The sequence below is a fragment of the Spermophilus citellus genome (genome assembly GCF_964194105.1).
Source record: "Spermophilus citellus genome assembly, chromosome: 18".
Lineage (NCBI taxonomy): Eukaryota > Metazoa > Chordata > Mammalia > Rodentia > Sciuridae > Spermophilus > Spermophilus citellus.
The window spans coordinates 15,911,236-15,931,106 of NC_138200.1; the positions used below are offsets into that span (position 1 = coordinate 15,911,236).

At 43.9% G+C, this 19,871-nt stretch overlaps 1 protein-coding gene across 1 annotated transcript; it reads left to right on the forward strand.

Annotated features, from left to right (window-relative positions):
* Window positions 1–317: 317 nt before the first annotated feature.
* Window positions 318–19,871, forward strand: WDR87 (WD repeat domain 87). The gene is made up of 7 exons (XM_081273201.1): window positions 318–718; window positions 3,255–3,474; window positions 7,095–7,215; window positions 8,569–8,736; window positions 9,053–11,940; window positions 12,601–12,866; window positions 13,231–19,871. The coding sequence occupies exons 3-7, from the start codon at window positions 7,141–7,143 to the stop codon at window positions 19,743–19,745; spliced, it is 9,912 nt and encodes a 3,303-aa protein (XP_081129327.1). The 5' UTR covers window positions 318–718; window positions 3,255–3,474; window positions 7,095–7,140; the 3' UTR covers window positions 19,746–19,871.

Consider the following 19,871-nt stretch of genomic DNA (forward strand, 5'->3'; position numbering starts at 1 on the left):
TCACTAAGAGGTAGCGAGCTGAAAAAGAGCTGGCTTGGCGCGCGGGGGCTGCCGGGAGCAGTAGGCGCGCCACCGCGCCACCTTTTGGGAAACGTAGTCCACTGATAGCCTCCGTGTGGCTCCGGTCTCCGGAGAACTTCCGCAGCCCCGAGGGGCGTGAGTGTGTGTGTGGCGTTTCGTGCCGACGCCAGCCCAAGAGACGCGCTCGTCGCCCTGCCAGAGCTGTTTCTCCTTTCCCCCAGAGCCGTCAGCCTCCTCCCTTCACTCGGCTAACCCTCTACCCTCCTTTCCGCAAGGCGTGAGTCACTTACCCCGAGGGCGCGAGCTTCCAGAAGCGCCAAGGAAGCCAAGCCGTGCGCTAGACCCCCCTCGGAGAGGGCCGGTGGGCGAGAGCGACGATTCGCGCACGCGCGCTCACCGGCCGACTCCGGCCTAAATTAACGCAGGACGATTTTTGTTGTTTTTTAACCCCTCCGAGCGCGTACGCGCGCTCGCGCTCCGGGAGCGCGCCAGAGCGCACGCGCACTCACGCCCCTCACCTCTTTCCGTCTGCTGGGCGAGGGGTTGCGGGGCTGACCGTTTTATTGACCGACTTCTCTCCCAGCATCCGCAAGGTAGATTCTCAGACGCTCCCCCTAGGTCTCCTAGTGAACCCTGAGGAGCTCCTGGGTGCTGCTACACACGTCGTACCCATCCCTTGTAGGGAATCCCGTCGCAGGTAACTGGCGCGGCCCCTGCGGTAAAGAGGCGGTCACGCCTACCCTCCAGCCCTCGCGGAGGGCCCAGACGCCCGAGTGCGGGAGGCCTTGGGTCTGTGGTCTCTCCCCAGCCTTGGCGGCTGCAGAACTCTCCACCGATGAGAGCCTCAGGCCCACGACCTAGAAGACTTGCCCAGGCTTTATCCTCCATTCATTCATTGGTAACTAAATTACCCTTGGAAGGTGTTGAATATTCACGCCTGGGAAATTTTGTCCAAAATTAGACTACGCGCCCACAAAATCAAACATTCGATTTTTTTTTCTTGGTACTGGGGATTGAACTCAGGGGCACCCAACCACTGACCCACATCCTCAGCCCTCTTTTGTATTTTACTTAGAGACAGGGTCTCACTGAGTTGCTTAGCGCCCCGTGGTTGCTGAGGCTGGCTTTGAACTCGCGATCCTCCTGTCTCAGCCTCCTGAGCCGCTGGGATTACAGGTGTGCGCCACCGTGCCCCGCTCTTTCTTTCTTTCTCTTTCTTTTTCTTTCTTTCTTTTTTTCTTTCTTTCTTCCTTTCCTTTCCTTTCCTTTTCTTTCTTTCTTTCAATATTTCCACTCCTCTATCTGGGTTACTGAGGAAATTGAAATTCATGACTGTGATCAAGAAGCCCATCAGTACCCTTCCTACCTCAGCCTGCTGAAGATGCTCCATCCGAGTTGGAGCTGGGAAGCATGTATTTCTTCCTGAGAGTGGGCAGAGGGTCATTCATTGCCCACTCATTCAATAAAAATTTATTAAGCACCTACTCCATTGTCAGGTGCAGCTCCGGTCTCCAGAGCACTTCTGCACCTCTGAGAGGCCTGACAGATTAAGTTCCTTCCTTCAGAGAGCTCTCAGTTCAGTAGGGATATAGGCCACCACCAGACAGTGACAAGGACAAGCAGTACTATTTCACAGAAAGGTAATGCAAGTTATATGTGCAATGTTAAATTCTGCATAAAACAAGTAACAATTTCAATAACTTATTTAGCCCAAATATATCCAAAATATTATTTCAAGTTACACAGAATGGAAATATATTTAAATATGTTGAAAGGAAATAGAATGGCCTGATGTGCATTAATAGACATTCAGATAAATAAATAATTCAGCCACACAGTAGAATGCCCTCCTGCTGACAACTTTTGAAAAATGAGGTAAAGCTATATGTATGAATGAGTTAATCTCTACTTATGAGGGCAAATGTGTAGAACCTTGCACATAGTATACTATCATATAGAAAAAGAATCGTTTTCACACATATGCTTATGTATGTACAGAACACCTTTAGAAAGACACAGGAAAGCTGGGTTAGGTGGTGCATGCCTGTAATCCCAGCAGCTTGGGAGGCTGAAGCAGGAGGATTGAGTCCAAACCCAGCCTCAGCAATTTAGCAAGGCCCTAAGCAACTCAGAGAAACGTTCTCTTTAAATAAAATATAAAAAAGGGCTGGGGATATGTTTCGTTGGTTAAGCACCCCTGGATTCAATATCTAGTACCAACAGAGAAAGATACAGGAAAAACAACCAGGGTCACCTCTGTGAAGAGGAAACAGGACAAGGTGATTTTCTGTTCCTTATAGTGCCCTTGGGATGTTTTAAATAATTTTTACCATTACCTCTTAAAAATGTATTAAAAGAGCCAGGCACAGTGGTGCAGGCCTGTAAACGCACCACTTGGGAGGCTGAAGCAGGAAGATTATGAGTTCAAAGCCAGCCTCAGGAATTTATTTTTTTAAAATATATTTAGTTGTAGATGAACATAGTACCTTTATTTTAAGTTTTTTTATGTGGTGCTGGGGACTGAACCCAGTGCCTCACTAGGCAAGCACTCTAACCACAGAGCCACAACCCCAGCCCCCAGCCTCAGCAATTTAGCGAGGCACTAAGCAACTCAGTGAGACTCTGTCTCTAAATAAAATACAAAAAAGGGGGATGTAGTAGCTCAGTAGTAGAGTGCCCCAGGTTCAGTCCCGAGTACCCCGACCCACAAAAAAAAAGTATTAAAGGGAGAGGGGATAATAGCTAAATTATGGGTTCATCCTAAGAATTTAAACAATATGTGTAACATGCCTGGTTACCACTTTACAGTAATGATAGCTAAATTATGATTCTATAATTTAGCTATCATTACTCCCAAAGATACTGGGTAACTCTTCTACCCAAAAGAAACTAGCAAACCCTGTTAATGTATTTGTCAGCCTGGAAAATTGTTTCCTTCCATAAGGTTAAGTTAATTGCAGCCCCAACCCTAACTATGAAATTGCTTGAAAGCCCTGGGGACAAACTTGGGCTCCTTATCAATAATGTCAGTTAAGAACAGAGTAGGCCAAGTTTGCTTCTGTGATTGGGTCATTCTAGTGCCAGCTGGACTTTGCACCCTGTGAGACATTACCTGCAAGGCTGTATAAACCATGCATGGCCCTACCTCAAATTGTGGAGCACACACCACCCTCCTTTTGGATGGTTAAGTTTTCTTGTTATATGTACTCACAGTATTTGGTATTTTTAAACAGATACAAGTCAGGCACAGGCAATTTGGAGGCTGAAGCAGGAGAATCACTTGAACCCACAAACCCCTGGGTTTTGAAGGCCTTTTCTAACTCACTCCCCAGCCCTGTTCCAGAAGTAGGACCCAAAGAAGATATATGGAACAACAAGAACTAAAAGTAGTGACTGCAAATTTGCTATAGAAGACTACTTTCAACTCTGGGGCCTCCAGAAGGAACTAGTGAGGTAAGCCCAAGCTATAGGGCTGGCCCATGTAGCCATCCACTGATGTTCAAGATCGAAGCAGATCATGCTGTCTCCTTAAATATGGTCTAAATGAGCGCCTGGGTTGTAGCTCAGTGGTGAAGTACTTGCTTAGCACGTGTGGGACATTGGGTTCCATCATCAGCACTGCATATAAATAAATAAATATGAAAGTCCATCAACAACTAAAAAAAATAATTAAAAAGACCATCCAAATGAGTACTGAATGTAGAGATGAAGGGAAAGAAAATGGGGGGAAATAGGAACATAGCATTCAGCCTAGAAGAATGGAAAGAGAAAGAAGGAACACTAAAGTCCCCAATTCCCACTGTGAGTGGATTTGGGGTTCAGAGAGCTTCCTTAGTATCATCTGGCAGAACCTCGTCCTCTTGTAATATAGAATCCAGAATTGTGAAATGGCTCTTAGTCTTGAATCTTTCCTGTGTAGCATCAAATGCATCCAAGTGCATGTTGCTCATGTGTACAATGAAAAGAAGATCAATCACTCAGAATTACTTCAACTAATGAAAGCCATGTGCATTGATTGCATGCCTGTAATCCTGGCAACTTGGGAGTCTGAGGCAGGAGGATTGTAAGTTCAAACCCAGCCTCAGCAACTTAGCAAGACCCTAAGCAACTTAGTGTTGCAAAATAAAAAACAAAAAGCGCTCAGTGATTAAGTATCCCTGGGTTCAATCCCTGGTACCAAAAAAAAAAAAAAAAAAACCAACTAAGGAACCAGGCATGGTGGTGTACACCCATAATCACAGTTACTCAAGAAGCTGAGGCTTCAAAGCCAGCCTTAGCAATTTAGCAAGACTATGTCTCAAAATAAAAGGGCTGGGATATATCTCAGTAGCAGAGCATTTGTCTAGTATGCTCAAGGCCCTGGTTCAATCTCCAGTACCACTACCACCAAAATAATAACAACTATGATGTAATAAACGGGAAGTTTTTTTTTGTGGGCTCTACCACTCTATACATGCAAGATGATGATAGTAGTTTATTTTTTTAATAAAGGTCAGTAGACCTTTATTTTAATTATTTATATGTGGTGCTAAGAATGGAATCCAGTGCCTTACACATGTCAGGCAAGCACTCTACCACTGAGCCACACCCCGACTCCTGATGGTAAGCTTTGCTTGCTACTTTCCCCCAAATCCCATCATCTAGTCTCTGTGCAACACAAACCGAGACTTAAGTCATCCCAGGGGATGGGTTCTGCTGACCTTGCTTTGGGAGGCCCAGGCCATACTGATTGAGAATTCTTTTTTTTTTTTAATTGGTTGTTCAAAACATTACAAAGCTCTTGACATATCATATTTCATACATTTGATTCAAGTGGGTTATGAACTCCCATTTTTTACCCCGTATACAGATTGCAGAATCACATCGGTTACACATCCACGTTTTTACATATTGCCATACTAGTGACTGTTGTATTCTGCTACCTTTCCTATCCTCTACTATCCCCCCTCCCCTCCCCTCCCATTTCTCTCTCTACCCCATCTACTATAATTCATTTCTCTCCCTTGTTTTTTTTCCCTTTCCCCTCACATCCTCTTATATGTAATTTTGTATAACAATGAGGGTCTCCTATTTCCATGCAATTTCCCTTCTCTCTCCCTTTCCCTCCCACCTCTTGTCCCTGTTTAATGTTAATCTTTTTCTCATGCTCTTCCTCCCTGCTCTGTTCTTAGTTGCTCTCCTTATATCAAAGAAGACATTTGGCATTTGTTTTTTAGGGACTGGCTTGAGAATTCTTAATACACTAAAAAACAGTAACATCACATGTGAGGGTGCAAAAGATCCGCAGCAGAGCTTGTTGAAACCCAGATTGTTGGGTCCTACTCTCAGAGTTTTCAATTCAATAGTTCTGGAGTTTGGCTCAATAATTTGTATTTCTAACAAGTACTCAGGTGATACTGATGCTGCTGGCCAGGGAACACACTTTAGCAATCATTTCTCTAAACTGCTGATGTTTTCTTGATCTAGCAGGCAACGTTGACCTTCATTGCCCTCTGCTGGCCAGACTATAAACTCAGCTGTTATGTTTCCAGAGGAACTGAAAAAGTACAAAGTAGGAAAGGAAATGAGTAGTCATCTGTCTCAGGACGAGGTCAGCCTAAAACCAGCAATTGTCATTGTTCTGCATCAGGGTATATTTAAAGGGGTTTTACATGAATAATCCTATTTGATCTTTGCACCCATTCTGCAAAGTATTAAAGATTGGCATTTTCATTTCACTAATGAAAAAAAGCAAACCCATTGTCACACCAGTATGACAAACTGCTTGACAGAAGGCATTGTTAGAAGTGAGATTTATTCTCAATCCAACTATGAAACATAGAAGTTTGTCCTCACAATGGCCAAAGAGAAGTGAACAGGGAAGCGGGCAATGAACAGATTATCTTCTATAAGGAATTATTACGTGAATGGGGGCTGGGGCTCAGTGGTAGAGCACTTATCTAGCACATGTGAGGCACTGGGTTTGATCCTCGGCACCACATAAAATTAAATAAAGGTTTGTGGCCAATTACAACTTAATAATAATAATAATAATAATAATAATAATAATAATAATAAATGCTGTTGCTGATTTAAGAGAGGCGGGTAGGGGAAAACAAAATTATTACCTCCTGCCACAAGCCTGGGGAAGCCTGTTACGTAAGGCTGTTAATTCCAGGTGTCCCCTACCTCTACTTCCTCTTTCAGTAGTTAAGACTTGAATGTCAATAGAATTACCTAGAGAGCTTTTTACAGATGAAGTTTCCTGGATTTTACCTCATGGTTCTGATTCAGACAGGGGCCCAGGAATTTGCATTAGGGTTTTGTTTCTTTCTTTGTTTTGTTTTTGAATCCAGGGGTGCTTTACCACTGAGCTACATCACCAGTCCTTTTTAAATTTTATTTTAAGATAGGGTTCTCATTAAGTTGCCTAGATTGGCAGAGGATTGTAATCCTCCTGCTTCAGCCTCCCAAGTTGCTGGGATAAGAATCCCAGGGGGGGCTGGGATTGTAGCTCAGCGGTAGAGCACTTGCCTAGCACATGCGAAGCGCTAGGTTCGATCTTCAGCACCACATAAAAATAAATAAATAAAAATAAAGGTATTGTGTCCAACTACAACTAAAAAACAATATTTTTTAAAAGAGTCTGTAATTGAAGATGTTGCTCCCTCTGACAGGAATCCTGGTGCAGGAGATCCAGAGACCACACTTTGAAAACCCCATAGTCCTCACAAAATGTTCTCCTGATACACCACAACCAGCAAAGAACCATAATTTGCCTGTGAAGGTGTTTTTTTCCTAGCCCCTCTTCTAAGTTTGTTTCCTTTGCTTATAATATCATAGATAATAAAACGCTAAGATTCAATCCCAACTCCTTTATTTATCTTCTCCAAGAGTCAGTTTCTCATCTGTAAAATGGGGTAATACCTACCTCACTGAAGCATAATGAAGATTAAATGAGAAGATATGTCTCGCGCATAGTTTCTGACATTCACAAGGTGTATAAGAAACCCATGTTCAAAGTTCTTTTTTTCTGATGCCTATGGTCCTTGAAAAGTAACTGTGATTAAAAACCTTCTTTTGGATTCCCACAGATTTTTAAGCAAGAATCCTGAAGAGGACCAAGGGGAAATCTTGGTGATGTCCTCCCCCCGACTCATTCCCACGTGGAAGGATTTTAAAAACGCTGTAAATGACATCATAGAAGAAAAAAAGGTAATGTGGCATAAACATGCTATTGGCTAGCCTCTATCTTAACAGTAATAAGCACTTCAGAAGAGTCAGACTCTCCATGAAAGCAAGAATAAACAGAATAGACCATCAAGAGAGCTGTCGCCTTAAGAGGAAGCGGGCCATCAATTTCTAAAAAAGTTTACAGACTTCTTTTTTTTAAAAATTTTTTAGTTGTAGTTGGACACAATACCTTTATTCCATTCATTTATTTTTATGTGGTGCTGAGGATCAAACCCAGGGCCCCACATGTGCTAAGCAAGTGTTCCACCACTCAGTCACAATCCCAGCCCCAAGTTTACAGACTTCTTAAAAGGACATTTTTAAAAAAATATTTATTTTTTAGTTTTAGGTGGACACAATATCTTTATTTTATTTTTATGTGGTGCTGAGGATCAAACCCAGTGCCTCGCTCATGCCAAGCGACCATGTTGCCACTTGAGCCCCATCCCCAGCCCCTTAAAAGGACATTTTGATGTGGGAAATGAATACTTTGAAGCATTATCACAGGAACCCACCCTCTGGGAAGAGAGAGATCCTAAAAGGAAGTGCTAGAAAGAACATTTGTCAACCTCAGTTTTGCTATTGCTGGCTGTGTACAAATGGATCCCAGGTGTATATTTCACAGCTCATGTTCCATCACTATAAGATAATACATATCATATATGTGCTGTTCTTCTGCCAGATAGGTTGTCCTAAAAAGACTTATTTGTGCATTTTTAAGATTTAATAACTTACAGCTGCATTGATTTTTGGGACACTGTAATATTACAAATGGCTATAAGGTGATGTACTTACTTGGGTAATTTGTTAGATTTATGCCTTTAATGACACACGTGCTTTTGTGAGGACAGGTGTAGCTAATTTCAGGTTGGAAAGAACATAGTTTTTCCTTGTGCTCACACTATAAAATCTGCTCATACAGGACCTAGAGGAGTCTGGTTCCTTCATGTGTTAGGAGATCCGTTACACTCTTGTGGAGATGTCCTCTAAGTGCTAAGATGTACACATGTAGATGTGGCAGGAGTTAGGAGGGGCAGGATAAATTATTTGGGGAATTGATTTGTGACATTTTTTTTGCATTATTGAGGATTAAATACAGGGCCACTCTATTATTGAACTACATCCCCAGCCCTTTTTATTTTTAATTTTGAGACACATCTCACTAGGTTGCCAAGACTGGACTAAAACTTGTGATCCTTCTGCCTCAGCCTTCCTAGTCACTAGGATTATGGGACTGTGCCAACATGCCTAGTCAACGTGATTTGTTGACAATTTATGTAGTGTGTAGTGTGTGCCCTGGCCTCTTTGTTAATGCCATATCTCTCTCCCCTATAGCCTTCAGATGACTCAAATAAAGAAATAATTGTGCTGAGTGACCGGTCCCAGACACTGTTTAAAGAATCTCGTTATCCTCAAAATATGCCAGTTATATGTCATTACTTCACTGAGGCCTACTTCTTTGCTTCTCTCTCTTGGGTGACATCCTACACAAAAGAAATACAGGTAAAACTGCGTTTCTTCTCCTTCTTAGTCTATTTTTCAAGGGACCATGCCCAGATAGCTTTCAACCTTGAATATGATTAGACCTATGATTCCCCTTTCATCCTTCCTCCAATTACAGTCTCCATACTTCTGGGGTCCTCTAAACAGGCTAAGTATAGGAAAAGGAGTCCAAGCTTCCCACCTCTCCCTAGTTTCACCTACCATCACCATGGGTAAAATTCCTCCTTAGCAAAAGAACAGGGGAAAGTAGCTGAATATCTGGGCCTTTCCTCCTTTCCTATCATTTCTAGGCAGTTTCCGTCTTATTATCTTCTAGGCTGTAGTATGGATGAAGAGCAAATCTGAGGACATGGTTGAGAAAAAAACATTCTCCATGACTGAGCGACTGCCACCCATTCAGTCAATGGTCCACGCAGGTTCCTTTCATATCCTCGTGGTCTACTGTGGTGACCTGCTCCTGCGGCTTTTTGGAGACCACTTTCGGGCATTCAAGCCACTAGGCATAGTGCCCTGCCGCTTCAATATCAACTGCCTCTGCTATGACCCAGAAGTGAAAATGCTTCTGTCTGGCATCCTGGGAGGCGTGGTCACCTGGGTCATTGAACAAAGTGGCAAGGGCCTCCAAATAGCCAACATGTTTTCCATGCCTGGTGACGAGGTTGTCCAGGACATCATGCTGAATGGCCCCAACGGCTCCCTCCTAGCTCTGTGTGAGACTGTAGTGAGGGTCCTTGAGCACCAGGGCCAAGGCCAGCTGGGAGAGGCAAAGAAGTTCCTATCTAGCAGTGGCTCCTCTATCACCTGCTGCTTCACCTGTATTGATCAGGGCTTTCTCTATGCTGGAAACAAGAGTGGGGAAATCCAGGTATGGAGCCTCACTCGAAGCCATCCCCTCCACAGTTTCAAGGCCCATTCCTCATTAGTGGTATGTATTCACAGCCGGCCAGAGGCCCACACCCTGCTAACAGCTGGCAGAGAAGGCACAATCAAGGAGTGGAACCTGACTTCAGGTAACCTGCTTCGGCGACTAGAACTTGGTGAGGAGCTGTACGACCTCCAGTTCATTGATGACACTACTTTCTTCTGCCAAACTACCCATAGTTTTTCATTGCGCCGTCTGCCCTTCTTCTATACCCTCTTCAACGTCTGTGGTTCTACTCCACAGCAGGTGCGTAGAATCTGCTGTGGAGAAAACTGGTTCCGGATCTTGTGTACTACAGAGGATGGCCTGTTGCGCTTTGTGTCCCCACTAACAGGGGAGCTTTTGATTCTCACCTGGCCCTTCTCAATTTTGGACAATGCTGTGGATTGGGCCTATGATCCAGGAAAAGAGGAGCTCTTTGTGGCAACAGGTGGCTCAGAGGTGCTAGTGTTTGACACAACCCGATGCCCTTGCCCAGCTAAGTATCTTTTAGGCACATCACCAGATTCTCCTGACTTTGTACAATGCCTGGCTTATGGGCATTTCCACCTGGGCCGGGGGCTAGAAGGACTGATATTCTCTGGGCACCAGAGTGGTATGATAAGAGTGCTCTCCCAGCACAGCTGTGCCCGAGTAGAGAAATTAGTGCATTTTGGGGCTGTACTGGCACTTTCTACAATGTCTGGAGGGATTCTTGCTAGCCGAGAAAACACTTTGCTCTGTTCCTATGGAATGGATGACTATATACACCTGTCAGAAGCTGTGTTATCTGAGATCAGAATACAACTGCGGCCCCTTGCCAGCATTCTCAGTAGCTGTCACCTAAAACACCTGATACTATTGCCTAAGTCTGTGGGTGCCATCACAGACACCAGCCGCCTGCGTCTCTGGAAGTTCCATGATTTTCTGTCTTCTGTGTCACAGGAAAGCTCAAGGTTCATTGAGACTTTCCCTCTGCACCAATGTGCCATCACATCCTTTGATGTCTGCTTGCCCTTGAGTCTTTTTGTCACAGGTGGTATTGATGGCTCTGTCCGGATATGGGACTTTCATGGTAGACTCATAGCCATGCTGGACTCTTCACTGCACTTTGGCCCACTCTGCTTTGCTAATGATCGGGGTGACCTGCTTGTGACTTTCAACCAGAGTCTGTATCTGGTATCTTGCTTAAAACTGCTTCCCTCGTCTGTGCTGTCCCGCCTTTCCTTTATGACTATGACAGATGAAGTACTAGAAGCCCCTAAGCCTTTTATACCAGGCTTTTTCTTCTCCTTTGAGACCATGTTTGTGCCCAAGTATATCTACCATGTTCGTAGAAAACAGGAATTAGTGGGTCTGAAGACTCTTGTCAATAAGCGGGCCATTGCCTTTGACCATTCTGTGCCACATGTCATAGAAGAAGATAAAAATGGAAGCCCTGTATTACTGCGCACCACCACACATGATACTTTGGAAAAGACGGGAACTGACGGGACAGAGATGAAAAAACCTCATCACCATACCCATTACGTGGCTCCTCCCCAGTTACAGCTGACTTACTGGGATGGACTCAACCCTTATCAGATATTGCGATGCTACTTTGGTCATGGGAGGAAATGGCTCCTTGCCCCTGATTGCTACATCCCCAACTCAGTGATCCGTGCCCGTCTATGGCCAGAGGGATGTCCAATATACTTACAGTGCAATCTGCACTCACCCATGCGGGAATTGGAATGGGAAAAGTCCGAACCATTCTTCTTTTGGCATGGCAGGGGAAGAGCTATAAGTGATCTAGGAGAATTCGCACAAGAGGAGGATGAAAGCCTTATAAAATCAAGAATAATCAGGGATATAAACGAGGGTCTTCTTACAGATGCAGCAAATCGCAGTTGGCTGGGAAGAAAAATGAGTGAAATGAATGAAATAGCTGTTAGTAGCCTGATTGAGACAATCCTTGGTGTTATGATCCATGCTGTCCCACTGAAGTACCAGTGCTGCATTGGTGCACTAGGGCAAATCTTTGCCTCTTATCAGGTGTCTCCACCCCTGCGTTCTGAGACAGCCCATCGTCTGCTGGATGATACGACCAATTCTAACCCATTGATCCGAGAATTAGCCTGGGAAGGGTTGAAGCGTCTAGGAATGATTACTCATCTCTTTGCCTTGCCTCTGGCTCAAGGATTAATGGATAAGGACCAAAGAGTGAGGAGCAAGGCACTAAGTCTTATGGCCGATACTGGAATCCACACTAAGACCTCACTCTTAAACTTGATCCAGAAAGAAGAAACTTACAGGGATATGCAGTAAGTTTTTTGTGCCTTCCTCAATTATTTACTACTACTACTGCTACTAGTATTATTTTCAGTCTGGGGGCTGAACCCAGGGCCAGTGAACTAATCCCCAGCCCTTTTATTTTATTTTGAGATGGGGTCTTGCTAAGTTACTGAGGCTGGTCTCAAACTTTTGATCCTCCTACCTCATCCTCCCAAGTTACTGGGGTTTTAGACGTACACCACCACACCTAGCTCCTTCCTCATTTCTATTTTATTTTCCCCTTCCCACATTTTCCCCTTCCTTTTCATTGCTAGAGTTCCCTCATCCCTGTTTATTAGCGCTTCCTGATCTTTCTTCTCTTTATAACCTTTTTCTATTCTTAGACTATCTTTGATGGCCATTTCTTTCTTCATTTCTTTGCCTATTTTTGTCTGTCCTCTACTCCCTTCAAGTTTCACTTTCTATTTTTTTCTGCTCCTGATAGAGCTCTCATATAGATCCCTCCAGTCACTGCCATCTTGGCTTCCTAAACTTTTTTTTTTCTTTTTGGCCTTCATTTACATCTACCTACACTCTCTCTTGTGGTCACTTCGCCAAGCCCCCTGACTGTTCCGCAGCAGTTCTTTCCTCCCCATTTTCCTTCTTATTCTTGATTCAGTAAAGTTCTTCCTCTCCTTTGACTTTCATAGGCAAGAGATGGTTGGGGAGGAATCCCTGGATCTTCTGCTGGGGATGCAACCCTCAGATCTCCAAATCCTTCACACTCAAGTGGAGCAGCGACTAAATGAAAATCTGACCTTGGCAAAAGGAGATAAAAAGCCTGATTTTTCTTTGGATGTTTCAAAGATTTCTGAACAAATATACCCTCCTACACAACATCTTTCATTTTCTGAAGAATATGAATTGAAGCCCAGCAAAGGTCCAAAACGGAGCCGAGGAGGAGGCAGAAAGCAGAGTATGTACAGGGTGATCAGTTCCAAGCCTCAGGGTCTCCAAGAGGCAGGGTAGTTAGGGATATGATAGGTCAAGAGATAATAGGTGGGAAGAGAGAAAAATGAAAAGATCTTTCCTAGAAGAGAATTATCTTTGGAAGAATCCACCCAAACCCAGGAAGACTCCAAGGCCTATCTCTCTAGGATTGTGGGATATGCTGAGAATATAGCAAGAAGAATGCTTTTCTCCCCATTCCCTTTAAAGGCCTAGCCTTCTCTCTTGCTACTTCTTTTATAGGAGTTCCTCTTAGCTTAATTTAGATTTGGGAAGAGTTTCATTTAGCTTCTTATACTTTTCTTACCTCCATCTCCTGATTTTCCTTGCAGCCCGAAAATGGTTGCGAAGTCTCAGGAGGATGAAAGAGGGAGACACTAAACAGATTGGCATAGAGCCAGGTCCTGTAGAGGGTGAAAGTGAAGAGGTACCAGTTGAGATAGAGGACATAATTTCCAGGTCTTCAACTGTCAGTTTAATAAAAGGCTCAAGAGAGGCTGAACTTTCAGATAGAGATTCCTCAAAGGAACACATTGCTCTGACCCTAAAGATGCTGAAGAAAACACGTGTCAAAAGAGGCAAGAAAGCAACAGCTCAGAAACCCACAAAAGTGTACAAGAAGAAAAGATCAGAACCTGAAGAGTTCATCGAGGAACCTCTATATCCTGTCGTGGAAAAACAAGTTGCAAAAAAAGTTAAAGTCTCTGGGCGGGGTGCTTCTGGAGTGGCTGGCCAGAGGGTTATCCCTGGAGATATCTCCACATGGCGGGATGACTTGTGTCGTCTTATGACCCTGAGGATATCTGGTTCCCAAACAAAAATGTCAGAAGATCTAAACAGGGAGATAGTGACTGTGGCTCAGGAGATGCTGGCAGATCGGCGACCCAGCTGGGAACTCTTTCAGAAGATCTGCCCAGTGCTGAAGAAAGAAAGCGAGGAAGTACTTGAGGATGAGGACTGGGATGAAGTCTGGCCAGAGGAAAGAACAATTTCTATCCATGAAGAAGCAATTAGAGAAGACATGGTAATTAGAGGTAAGGAAGAGATATCAAAGGAACAAGAAGAAGAGCAAAAGGAAGAAAAGGAAATGCAAGGCTTGGAAGAAGTGATAACAAAAAAAGGCAAAAAGAAGAAAGTTTTATTTTTAGAATCAGGTGACCTAGTCAAGGGAAAACCAAAGTCAAAGAAAGAAGAAAAGAAACATGAAAAGAAACCCTCTAAGAAGGTATCTAGGCAAGAGAAGAAAGAAAGTCAGGAAGAAAAGAAAGTAAGTAAAAAAGAGAGGGAAATGATCAAAGAAGAGAGAGAGGTAATTGAACAAATTAGGAAAAGGGCTAAACCCAAAAAGGAAGTGGTTGAGCCAGAAGAAAAAAAAGATAAGGTTGAGAGGAAGCTGTCATGGCAGGAATGGAAGAAATCCTGGGATCAGTGGAGACAGGCCTACAATGAGAGGAAGATACCCTGGGATGAATGGAAGCAAGAATGGGACAGTAGCCATGTTCAGGAAGAGGAGGATGAAGGGGAGCTAATGCCAGATGAGGAAACACAGAAGGGGAAGAAGAAGCTGACATGGGATGAGTGGAGACAGATATGGGAAAGATTGATGCCATCCAAATCCAAGGATGAGAAAGAATGGACCCTGGAGGAAGAAGTGTCTGAGGAGTCGGAAGAAGAAGAAGAGTTGGTCACAGCAGAGCAGAGACAGATCCAGGAAGAACAGAAACAAGCCAGGATAAACAAGGAACATGCCAAAGATGAAAGAAAACGAGCCAAAGAAGAGAGAAAATTAGCAAAAGAAGAAGAGAAACTTGCACAAGAAGAGAGAAAACTGGCTCAGGAAGAGAGAAAACTTGCCCAAGAATATCTGAAAGCGTTCCTGAGAGATGGGAAAATGGCCCAGGGAGAGGGGACATTTGCCTATAAAGAGGAAAAACTGGCTGAAAGGGAAGAGAACCTAAACCAGGAAGCAGAACGAGTAGCCCAGAAAAAGAAGAAACTGGCCAAGAAATCAGAGAAAATAGCTCAACAAGAGGAGAAACTAGCCAAGAAAGCAGAGAAAATAGCTGATACAAAAAATGTATTGGGCAAGAAAACGGACATACTAACCTATAAGGAAACAAGTCTAGAAGGGCAAGAAAAGGAGCTGGGCAAAGAATTGAAGGGACTAGCATGGGACATGGAAGAACTGGCTAGGAAAGAAATTCCACTGATTGAGGAAGAAGGAAGACTGGTTGAAGAAAAGAAGAAACTGGATCAGGAGGAGGAGACACTGGTCTCACACGAGGTGAATCTGATTATGGAGGAGGATAAGCTGGCTCAGGAAGAAGAGCTGCTGATCCAGGAAGAGGATAAGCTGGCCCAGGACAAGGAAAAAATGCCTGAGAAAGAGAAAGACCTGGCCAAGAGAAGGGAGAAACTGATGCAGAGCAAAGAGGAACTGGCCCAGGAATGGCAAACACTGAACCATAACAAGGAAGAACTTGCACAGAATAAGAAAAAACTGGATCAGGAGGAGGAGACATTGGCCTCACACGAGGGGAATCTGATTATGGAAGAGGATAAGCTGGCTCAGGAAGAAGAGCTGCTGATCCAGGAAGAGGATAAGCTGGCCCAGGACAAGGAAAAAATGCCTGAGAAAGAGAAAGACCTGGCCAAGAGAAGGGAGAAACTGATGCAGAACAAAGAGAAACTAGCCCAGGAATGGCAAACACTGAACCATAACAAGGAAGAACTTGTACAGAATAAGAAAAAACTGGATCAGGAGGAGGAGACACTGGCCTCACACAAGGGGAATCTGATTATGGAGGAGGATAAGCTGGCTCAGGAAGAAGAGCTGCTGATCCAGGAAGAGGATAAGCTGGCCCAGGACAAGGAAAAAATGCCTGAGAAAGAGAAAGACCTGGCCAAGAGAAGGGAGAAACTGATGCAGAGCAAAGAGGAACTGGCCCAGGAATGGCAAACACTGAACCATAACAAGGAAGAACTTGCACAGAATAAGAAGAGACTGGTCCAGAAAGAGGAGAACCTTGCCGAAGAAAAGAAGAAATTGGCTCAGGAAAAAGAAAAATTGGCTCAGAGGAAAAATAATTTCCTCCATATTAAAGAAAAAATTTCCCAGGGGAGAGAGCAATTAGCTCAATTAAAGATTAAGATGGATGTGTACAAGGAGAAAATAGTTCAGGGAGAGCAGAGGCTGAAAAAGGAGCAGGAGGTAGTGGCCCAGAAGAAGGAAAAACTGGCTGCTAGAGAGAAGAAACTTATTCAAACAGATGCAATTTTGGGTGAAAAACAGGTGAAATTAGCCCAGGAAAAGATGCAGCTGGCTGAGGAGAAGAAGGCTATGTTTCAAGAGAAGAAACTGCTCAGAGAAGAGCAGGATATTGCTAAGGAAGAAAAGGCGTTGAACACAGAAATGCAGAAGGTAGTCCAAGAGAGGACAAGGTTGAATGAGATAGAAATGCTCTCCACAAAGGGAGAAATCCCCAAACAGGCAAAACTGACTGAGCTTGAAATGGCACAAATGAAGAAGAAACTGTCACTAGAGGAGAAGATACTAATCTATGAAGATAGGATTTTGGCTACAGAGAAAAGGAACATTGCCAAAGAAAAACTGGAATATACTAGAGGGCAGAGACTACATGCTGAAGAAGAAAGGAAGTTAGCCAAAGCATTAAGGAAAGAAAAGAAGGATATTTCTAAGCAAACAAGAAAAGTCAGCAGAATCTTAAAGGATCTTCAAAAACTTATCAGTGATGAAAGGCAACTAACCCAGGAAAAAATAAAGTTGACCAAGTTAAAGAGGTCACTCTTTGTTAAGGAGAGCATGTTGAGCACGGAACAGAAGAAACTTGATAGCAAAGAGTGGGATTTTTCTAAGGAACATGAAGAAATGACCACAGATGAGAAGGAACTGGCTGAGAAACAGAGAAAACTGGCCAAGGAAATGAGAAAAGTGAGAAAACTAGAGAAAAGAGTGGCTGAGGAAGAAAGAAGATTAGCCAGGGAACATAGAGAAATCGCACAGGCTGAAGACAGGGAAGAAATAATAGAGGATATAAAAGAAGAAATTGCACTCCTTAAAGAAGAGAGGAGAAAGAAAAAACAGGTAAAGGGAGTTGTTACCCCAAAGGAACAGGTATATGGTCAAACAGATGAGGTGGAAAGTGAAGAGATATTTTCTAAAGAAATAGAAAACCTATTAGATGAAGTAGAGCAAGAGAGTTTATCTGAGGCAGAGGAGAAAAAAGGAGAGGAGGAAGAGGAAGAAAAAGAGGAAGAGGAAGAGGAAGAGGAGGAGGAAGAAGAAGAGGAGGAGGAAGAAGGAGAGGAAGAGGAGAAGCTAAAGGAGGTGGAGGAGATGGAAGAGGAGGAGGAGGAGAAGGAAAAGAAGAGGAAGATGAAAAAGAAGATGAAGGAGAAGAAAAAGATGAAAAAGAAGGCAGTAGAGGAGGAGGAGGAGGAGGAGGGAGGGTTTGAGGAGGAAGAAGAAAGCATGAGTGAGGAAGAAAAGGAAGAAGAAAGCAAGAGTAAGACAGAAGAGGTAGAAAAAAGGAGATCACTGGAAGAAGTGGTGAAGAAAAAAGAGATCTTAAAAAGAGAACTACTACTTAAGTTACAAAAAGAAAGAGGAAAGCAACTACTAGGAAGGAAAATTATCCTTTCTATAGTACGAGGTGTCCCTCTAGACAAAGGCAGTGCTATGAAGTTGGATGTTCTCAAAAGCCCTTCTAGGAAAAGCATCTCAGAAGCTCTGGAGATGGGAGAGAAGATACCTGCACCACCATTGGTAAAACAGATATCCTTGGGAGAAAAGGCCACGAGCCCTTCCAGAAAAATCCCTTCCAGAAAAAGCATCTCAGAAGCTCTGGAGATGGGAGAGAAGATACCTGCACCACCGTTGGTAAAACAGATATCCTTGGGAGAAAAGGCCACAAGCCCTTCCAGAAAAATCCCTTCCAGAAAAAGCATCTCAGAAGCTTTGGAGATGGGAGAGAAGATACCTGCACCACCGTTGGTAAAACAGATATCCTTGGGAGAAAAGGCCACAAGCCCTTCCAGAAAAATCCCTTCCAGAAAAAGCATCTCAGAAGCTCTGGAGATGGGAGAGAAGATACCCGCACCACCGTTGGTAAAACAGATATCCTTGGGAGAAAAGGCCACAAGACCTTCTAGAAAAATCCCTTCCAGAAAAAGCATCTCAGAAGCTCTAGAGATGGGAAAGAAGATACCCGCATCACCACTGGAAAAACAGATATCCTTGGGAGAAAAGGCCACAAGCCCTTCCAGAAAAATCCCTTCCAGAAAAAGCATCTCAGAAGCTCTGGAGATGGGAAAGAAGATACCCGCACCACCGTTGGAAAAACAGATATCCTTGGGAGAAAAGGCCACAAGCCCTTCCAGAAAAAGCATCTCAGAAGCTCTGGAGATGGGAGAGAAGATATCAGAACCACTGTTGGAAAAACAGATATCCTTGGAAACAGTACTCAAGACATCTAGAACATTCCCAAAGATAAAGGTGATAGATGAAGAAAAAGAACTGTTACCAACATATAAGCCCACATCTCTATATGTTTTAGATAAAATTTTGGAGTCCCCAAAACAGGACATAAAGACACCACTCAAGCCCCACATATTTAAAGAGACCCTGGAAGCTCAGAAACGCAAACTACTACGTACCAAGTGGAAGTGGTTTTTGCAGCGTCATCCATCTCTCATTGGAAAGACTAAGTTACAATTCTCTCTCGCTCAAATCCTGGCTGGGAAATATCCAGAGGCAAGCCTCTCAGATGTAGAGTGGATCCACAATGTTCTAGAACAGATGGAAGCAGGAGAAGAGCTTTCCAGGGATAGTTTCCATAGACTGTGTCAGCTCCTCAAAGACCTCACCTCAAAGGGAGACTTAGAATGGCTGCATCAGGCAAAACTTGAAGCCATTGTGTACACCCACAAGCAGGCCATGGAATCACGAAGCACAGGCACCTTAAAATCCAGTAGGGAGTTCATGAGTCAAAAACGCCTAAAAGTGATTCCTCCTATAAAAAAAAAGGAAAAGGAGAGTTGGCTAGAACCTTTGGCTGTCCCCACACCAAAGCCCCCATTAGTGACCAAGAGGTTTATAGACCCAAAGGCTATAAATTGGCATCTTCTGGGGGAGCCTTACAGAAATAGACAAATACAGCAGTTATCAGATGCTCTCAAAGAGATGGAGACACAACACCTTTATCCTACCACAAAAGACATTTTTCTGGATCCCCATGCCTCTGTGGAAAAACAAACCCTGGCACTAATATTTCAAAAGGACTTATGGGATATCAAGGGTAAGGGCAGGTTTCCCAAATTGCCCAAGTTGGAGAAGAAGACACAGCCCATCTCTAAAAAAAAGGAAGAAGAGGTACCTCGATGGGAGACATTTGTGGCCATGTACCATGTTTTGCGGATGCTTCAGCAGCGATATGCCAGTGATACAACTGCATGGATGAAAGAGTTCCACCAGCTCATGGACCTGTACCAGCTTAAGTCCCCCCAAATCCAGAGGCTGCTACAAGAGCTGCTTCTGAGAGAGGAACCTCAATCCCAAGACATCATTTACAAAGAGGCCCTAAAGGCCATGGATCTAGTACCTGGGGAGCGGTTATTCTATTGCTTGGTTTGTGGGGGCTCTCACACCCAAAGAAGACCTCTTAAGTTCCAGGGTGTAATACCCCTCCCTGGACAGAATAACGTGCATACTATCCTTTCCATAGGCATTGCCCAGTATGGAATCTTAGAACTTGCCTGGAAGAGCCTGCCCCAGGCTGATATTCACCTGACCAAGGAATTGCCCTACATCTTTACTCCCACTCTCTAATTCAGGACTGGTTGGATGTCAGAACTTTTCATTCTCAGCTGGAGAAATGCCTGGTAATCAGAATATAGACCCTCAATGCTAGGGCCCATAAAGATTTAGAACCAGGTCAAAGCCCTTTCCAACCCA

Bases quoted from the DNA above. Each gene is read 5' to 3' on its own strand.
- WDR87 (XM_081273201.1), top strand. From the start codon at position 7,141: ATGTCCTCCCCCCGACTCATTCCCACGTGGAAGGATTTTAAAAACGCT. The intron at 7,216-8,568 runs GTAATGTGGCAT...TCTCCCCTATAG, and splicing joins ACATCATAGAAGAAAAAAAG to CCTTCAGATGACTCAAATAA. The intron at 11,941-12,600 runs GTAAGTTTTTTG...TGACTTTCATAG, and splicing joins GAAACTTACAGGGATATGCA to GCAAGAGATGGTTGGGGAGG.